This window comes from Nanorana parkeri, unplaced genomic scaffold, assembly GCF_000935625.1.
Source record: "Nanorana parkeri isolate BGI_ZX_2015 unplaced genomic scaffold, ASM93562v1 scaffold1936, whole genome shotgun sequence".
Taxonomy (NCBI): domain Eukaryota; kingdom Metazoa; phylum Chordata; class Amphibia; order Anura; family Dicroglossidae; genus Nanorana; species Nanorana parkeri.
The window spans coordinates 110,237-118,164 of record NW_017308204.1 but is presented as its reverse complement, the minus strand read 5'-3'; the positions used below and the strand labels follow the sequence as shown (position 1 = coordinate 118,164).

The following is a 7,928-nucleotide window of genomic DNA, read 5'->3' as shown; positions in this document are numbered from 1 at the left end:
CCCGCACGCATGCCCACCCACCTGTGTTTCTGTTTGTGGCTCCCTGGATGGCAGAGCGGACAGCAGCAGCCAGGTAAGACATCCCCCAAAAATAAGACCTAGTGTCTTTTTTCGTGAAAAAAAATAAAATAAGACACTGTCTTATTTTCGGGGAAACACGGTATAATGTATCTCTGTGTCAAGGCAGCCAGCTTGCTGGTTGCAGAGTTTTACTTTCTCATGTAAGAACTGCTCCCATGATGACTGGTGGAGTAATGAACAAGAAGCAGCAGGGTAGGTTGAGGAAGCACAAATCAACAGAATGAATGAAGCAGAAGCAGGGAGATTGGCAACAAGAGCAGCGAGATGCACATTATTATTATACAGGATTTATATAGCGCCACCAGTTTGCACAGCACTTTACAATATAAGGAAGACATTACAATTACAATACAATTCAAGACAAGATGGTAAGGAGGGCCCTGCCCCTGAGGGCTTACAATCTAAAAGGGAGGGGCAAGTGATACATGAGCAGGTAGCTCCGTGGGGATGAATTGTTTGAAAACTTGATGGTTCTCAGTAGTGACATCTCACTCTCATCTCAAATCTCTCACACATTTCAAATCTCATGAGACTAGCAGTCACAGAACCCTGTGCCTTAGAAGATTTCACACTGCATATATACAGCTATGAGGCTCAAGGTAAAGACATTTCTAGTCAAAGGGAGTGCACTGCTATTTCTCAGAAGGAATTTAAGACAATAGGTACATTTGTAAGGTTATGACACAATTAACACTTCTAGATCGTCTCTATCAAATCACATTTGTTTTTAGTTGAGGCCCACCTTTATTTTTTTTAGTTATTAATAAATTTAGAATAATTAGCAATAAAAACTTGTTTACATATTCCTACCACTTTTTACTCACTTTGAAGGAATAATTTATATTCTAAAGGAGACTAAGTAAATAGCAGCAAATACCTTGGCATTTCCATTTCAGTATGCTGGGAACCTCCATATGTGGGCATTCTAATATGAAAATGTCTTTGTTTGCTGGGAAATTCTATGATCTGTTTACACCTTCCATCCCCATTTACACCCTGTTGGACCATCTTGGAAAAAGTTGAAATTTACATATGGTGCTCTCTCTTACTCTCACTATGGCACACGCTCCCCTCCTGCACATACTGCCTGCTGTCATACTCTCCATACTTCTCTCCTGTACATATTGACCTGCACATACTGCCATCATACCTCCCCATGCCTCACCTGCTGTTATACTCGCCACTCTCCTTTCCTGCCCATACCACTGATGAAGTATGCTCCACACTCCTCCCCTATTACCCCTGCCATACCCTTCACTCTCCTTTGCCACACCTACTTCTTGGTGTTATAAACTCTGCATTCATCTCATGCACATAGTGCTCATTGTCATACCCTCCAACCTGCTCTGCTGCACATAGTACCCACTGTCATATTCTCCAACCTGCTCTGCTGCACATAGTACCCACAGTCTTCACCCCCCCCCCCCCATCTTCTTCGGCAAATACTTCCACTGTCATACCCTCCACACTCCTCTCCTGCCCATACTTCTTGCTGTTATACTCTCCGCACTCCTGTTCTGCACATACAGTACTGCTCCATTCAATATCCTCTGTACCCCTGTCCTGCACATACTGCCACTGTTATACCCTCCATGTTTCCTCTCCTGCACATACTTCCTGCTGTTATACCCTCCACACTGCTCTCCTGCAAATACTACTCCTTTTCATACCCTCTATACCTCTGTCCTGTACATACTGCCACTGTCACACCCTCCATAGCCTTGAGCTTGTTTACTGCCATAGCCTCGAGCTTATTTACACTAATTTACTTCTTCGCAATGGTACTTGCTATGGCAGTAAAAGGTTTAAAACATATGAATAACCCTAACTGGATATGAATTTGTTAGAGCAGCGTGTATCATGAATATTTGAACTGTTGTGAAGAATGTCACCAGCACACAGATAGGCTGGTGACATTCTTCACAACAGTTCATGTATACAGCGGTGCCATCTGCAGTCATTGCAAGCACCCTCCCCTGCTATTGGGATATCCGGTAAGGAGTGCAACAAGATCTTATCATAAATATTTGCTTTTTTTTTATTTTAGAAAATACTATTTTTACATCTCAGCACTGCTGATTTCCTGCAACCTTTTCGCAGTCGCACTCATGCTCTTCAGCAGATGCTGTATGGCATTGTTCAGGCTCAAGCATTGCTCAGGCTGGACTTCCTGAAGGCATCAACAGAGAGTTATCTATGAGCGGGTGTCAGTACAGCCCCGTTAAGTCTCCAATGGAAGCGCATGTGACAACACAGGGGAGGAATTGGGAGTCAAGGACAGTTCATTGTCATCCTATAACAAGAAGTGCCAGAATAAGGAACTTCATCACAGGATCACCTGGTATTATTGTAATGAAAACGGCAGATTTAAAAAGGCAGATTAAGATTATATTAACATGCTACGGAGTATATGTGAATTAGTGATTAGGCTTAGGTCGCTTGACATGTTTGGTGTCTATTTACCCGACGTGACCCCATCTTTTATATTTTACCAAAAAAGTGGGTAATATTAGTTGTTTTATAGCATAATGTAAAAAAAAACTTTTTTTGCTCAAAATTTTCAGTAATTTCTCCTGAATATAGTAAAAAATAAAACCCGCAGTGGTGATTAAATACCACCAAAAGAAAGCTCTATCTGTCCCCAAAAAATGGTATAAAATTCATTTCAGTACAGCGTTGCGTGACGGAATAAATGTCAGTCAAAGTACCGCAGCGCTGAACACTGAAAAATGGCCTGGCCAGGTAGGGGATCTAAACACCTGGTCTTCAAGCAGTTAATGTACACAATGTAAACAATGTGTACTAATATTTTTTTTTTTTAAAACACGTTTCTATACTAGGTTGCAATTATGTATGTACATGAGGACATCCATAATTTCTCATTGCAAATGCAAGTTCTGCGTCTTGCTTAGTCATCCGATACAGTGCTGTAAGTTGCTGTTCCTCGTATCTTACTTTATGCCTGCCTGACTGAAAACCATAGACTCTCTGCAATGTTGCGTTGTGACTACAGCAAAGCTTTACAGCAATATTGTATTCTTAGACAGTCTTAGAATATTGTATTATTAGGCAAAATAGCTCTACAGTATGATTAAGCCCAGGTGGTGAAACACGTGAGAGGCCTTGGCGTGGTACAGATGTTCATGGTGATGTACATGCCATTTATCATTCTTTTGGATTTGCTGTTTTTCTGGAATCTGCTTGGATATATTTAATGCATTTTGGATTACATTTACCCTGGTATCTGTGCGGCTGATCTTTTGGAGATTGGTTTGAGTAAGTGAGGAGCGCACTGCACCCAGGGTATGGAAAATTGCAACCAAAGCTGGAATGGAGCGGTGGGTCTATGGTCTTCTCGAAGGGAAAATTACAATCCTCCCTTCGAGAAAAAATGTATCAAAACAAGTGCATTTATTACATTTTTGCATTAAATCCTGCAGAACATTGCAACCACCATCAGTTGCAATGCACAGGCTCCTGCGAACTCTTCCCCATGCTCAGGTCTGTATGGAGGTAGGAGCCTTCAGTTATGCAGTCGGAGAAAGGGCAGCTGGACTACAAATGGGTGTAACGTCACTCTGCTTCTGCACCCAGCAGTCCTCCTATAGCCTAGATGAATAGCTTTAATTCTTCCCTTAGAACATACTCACGGAAAATTGACAACCACATCTAGAAACCTCATCTCATTGCCCTGTACACAAAAAAAATGAAATCAAGGTCTAGAAGCTTTAAAAAAAAAGTGTCCTGCACATGCTAAAACAATTTCCATCTAAAAGCCCCATCCCACCTCAATGACTGACTGCACCCTGCACAGATAAATAGGCTGTCGCTCTCATGTCATGTAAACATAGTTCTCATTAGCTTTCTCCAGTATTTTTTCACTTTGACATCACTTGATGGAAGGAGTGGAGGCAGAGAGGGAGAAAGCCATGCAGAAGAAGGAGGAAGGATCTCTGGTGCACTCTGCAGAGTCCCCCTTTTGTGTAGTCATCAAATCTTAGCGATCCTGGGCATTGATGATGAATAGATTGTAAGCTCTCACAGGCAGGGCCCTCCTTACCATCTTGTCTTGACTTGTATTGTAACTGTAATGTCTTCCTTATATTGTAAAGCGCTGTGCAAACTGTTGGCGCTATATAAATCCTGCATAATAATATTAATAATATCATGTGCAGGCTGAGTCACACAGAGCCGCATTGAATTAAAAAAAACAGAATTAAGGGACAAGAAGCACCCTGCAATTCTGCCAAAGGGGAATGGCATTTTGTTTTGGGGAGACTGTATGCTACCATGCTTCATGTTCCATATTAAATATGGATGTAATATGAAACATGGTCCAAAAGGTGGACTGTAGCTTTAAATATGCAACCGTGTGCAAGGGAAATAAATAAAAACAGGATTTTTGCTTGCACATGGACTAATGGATGGATTGATTGCACATTATTCTGGACACTGCAGACAATGTATTGTAATAAAAAAGTGAAGTACAGCATTTCAAGGTGCTCTTTTGGTAGCCTCAGAATACTTATCTAACAGAATCTGTGAAAACTAACTTCATTCCAAACAGCATAATGCTAGAAAAAAAAACTGCCACTGCTATCAGCTTTTTTTCTTCGTAAATGAAATGTGTTACCTCCTTTGTCTTGCTCATGTAGGATGAACACTGCAAACATTTGATATGAGCACGTCTTCAGACAAGACATGAGATTACTCAGACTAGTTCAGATGTTCTCTGCTATGAGGGAAATGTGTGATAGCCACCAGCCTTTCATTTGCATTCTGCTACCTAAGGCACATTCTGCACTTAAAGTAGAGGCAGGAATAACATTGCATCAGGACTCAGTCCCCTTGAAGACTTCATGCAGAGTGCGCAAAATAAAAACAGTATCTTACTGTGCAGAATGTTTCACTTTTCATATAGAGCTGTATAAAGCATCTAATTTGATTTTTTTTATCAAGGATAATGCTGAAAGCGCAAAGTGTCCAAATAAGGTCAACAAGCTGCTAAATAAGAATATTTACATTTTGTTCTGTAATTAAGCAATTAAAGCTTAGTCTACCAAAATATTTGAATCACACTAAGGGCTTGTGTACAAGGGCTTGTCTATGTGAAGGCAAAAGCAAGTCAAAACTCCTTTGTGAAACTGAAAGTCAAATCAGAGCAACTCAGAAGCACCTGAAAACAGACTGCATTTGACTTCTGAATCTGATGCCTGTGTACGAGTTCCAATGCATTTTCAGTTTATGCTGAGTAGCCCTGTGCAATGTACATCTGCTTTTGGATGGATTTAGACTTGTGTTGAAAGAAATTGTCCAGTTTTGTGCACATCGGCCTGTAAATTAACAGTAGCACATTAACACATTTTGTCTGATACGTTGTACTGAATGTGTTTTGCATATTCTTACCTAACAATATATATAGTATATTTATCTATATATGTAGTATATCTACACTATATTGCCGTAAGTATTGGGACGCCTGCCTTTACACGCACATGAACTTTAATGGCATCCCAGTCTTAGTCCAGTGGGTTCAATATTGAGTTGGCCCACCCTTTGCAGCTATAACAGCTTCAACTCTTCTAGGAAGGCTGTCCACAAGTTTAGGAGTGTGTCTATGGAAATGTTTGACCATTCTTCCAGAAGCACATTTGTGAGGTCAGGTACTGATGTTGGATGAGCAGGCCTGGCTCACAGTCTCCGCACTAATTCATCCCAAAGATCTTCTATCGGGTTGAGGTCAGGACTCTGTACAGGCCAGTCAAGTTCCTCCACCCCAAACTCGCTCATCCATGTCTTTATGGGCCTTGCTTTGTGCACTGGGGCGCAGTCATGTTGGAACAGGAAGGGGCCATCACCAAACTGTTCCCACAAAGTTGGGAGCATGAAATTGTCCAAAATGTCTTGGTAGGCTAATGCCTTAAGAGTTCCCTTCACTGGAACTACGGGGCACTGTTGTTCTGCCAATCTGAAGGCCACATGATGTTTGGAGGTCTGTAGCAGTTGGCGACGTCTCTGCACTTTGCGCTTCAGCATGCGCTGACCCCACTCTGTCATTTTACGTGGCCTACCACTTCGTGACTGAGTTGCTGTTGTTCCCAGTTGCTTCCACTTTGTTATAATACCACTAACAGTTGACCGTGGAATAATTAGTAGCAAGGAAATTTCACGAATGGACTTATTGCACAGGTGGCAACCTATTACGTTACCTTGCTCAGGGGCGGACTGACAACACATGGGGCCCCCGGGCAATAGATTATGGGGCCCCTTGTGCTCCACCCCTATACAAGCCATATACATGAGCGCCACCCACATATATATTTTTGTGTCACAGAAATTATTTCTCCACACTATTTTTAAAATAGCAGGCCTATTCACTAAAAGATGAATTGCCGGAGAATGATAAAATCTAGAACAATATAGGCGATTTGGAAAATCAGAAATGGCAGAATTTTTTTGCTTTGGCTATTTTCACCTAAATTCTTAAAATCTGCCAATTATCCTGGGTAAATTTTAGGAGAATTAGTAGTAGAATTAACAGGGGAACTGAGTAATCTAGGACCGGAGCAGAGGTTTTGGCACATAACATCCGTCCGTCTGTCCGTCCCCCCACGCTCCAGTGTTTCAGTAAGCACCCGAGTGATCAGTCTGCCCATGACCAGCGGCAATGCACAGCAGACCAGATGCAATGCACAGCAAACTTCAGACCAGAACCAATGCACTACAGACTTCACACCAGAACCAACGCATGGCAGATCTCAAACCAGCTCCAATGCATGGCAGATCTCAAACCAGAACCAATACACGGTAGACCTCAGACCCACACCAATGCTGATGTTATTAATGGAGCGCTCAGTAGCAAAGAACACAGAGCTCAGTAATAAATAAGCCAAGGCAAGTGAGTGGATGGCAGGCCAGTGGTGGTTGGGGGAAAATAGAGTTGGGTTTTCACCCTTAACTTCTAAATTTACAGCCGTTGAATACCCTGCAGTATGTAACTACCACATGTAAGAAATAGCAGTGTTGAGGAAAACCATCAACATAATAATAATAATGATAATAATATTAAGGCACCTTTCAATGGGATGCTGAGGTCCTGCATTGCACTGCGGGATGTGCCATGGGGGGGCAGAAGAATCAATAATTTTGCAAACTACTGGGCTCCTGTGTTTCTGGGGGCTCTTGGCACTTACAGAAATTAGAGGTTAATTTCTACAAGTCACCTATTATAACAAAGGAACCATAGTACTACCGCTCCACCATCTCCTGGCACTTCTCACTTCTCACTTCTCTAAACAGTCCAAAACCAGGGACCTGGAACAAGGGAGGCAGAGCAAATCATTGAGCAGTTTGAGACAGGCCCCACCCAGCCGCCACTGCTATACCACGAGAGGCAGCTGTGTTAAAAGCGTCAATGGCAGGGTCTGGGGGGCGGTAAACACGTCGGTTCTTGGGCACCCCTGCCCCTCCCCACTCCTGCTACAGCCCGCTGCTTGTCAATACCTTTTTTTCTGTCATGTGACATTAATGCATTATACAGCAATACAGAATACCATCAGCTATAGAGGACTACAAATTACAGCAATACATTATACAGCAATGCAGAATAATATGAAGCTACATACACACATAGGGCTGTGCGGTGTCTCAGGAGGCTGTGCATGGTCGCACCAGAGCTGTGTAGGGTTTGACCGAGGCTGTGCGATGTCTCATGAGGCTGTGCAGGGCCTCACCAGGGCTGTGCAGGGCCTCACCAGGGCTGTGCAGGGCCTCACCAGGGCTGTGCGCGGTCTCACCAGGGCTGTGCGCGGTCTCACCAGGGCTGTGCGCGGTCTCACCAGGGCTGT

The 7,928-nt window shown here is 42.9% G+C and overlaps 1 protein-coding gene across 1 annotated transcript in view; it reads right to left on the bottom strand.

Annotated features, from left to right (window-relative positions):
• The window catches only part of LOC108800146 (heparan-sulfate 6-O-sulfotransferase 3-like), a 66,117-nt gene extending 64,878 nt beyond the window's left edge, over positions 1-1,239 (bottom strand). The window contains exon 1 of the mRNA XM_018572093.1: positions 1,131-1,239. Within this exon, the coding sequence (XP_018427595.1) occupies positions 1,131-1,239 (109 nt within the window). The remainder of the gene's footprint in view (positions 1-1,130) is intronic.
• Between the last annotated feature and the right edge of the window lie 6,689 nt (positions 1,240-7,928).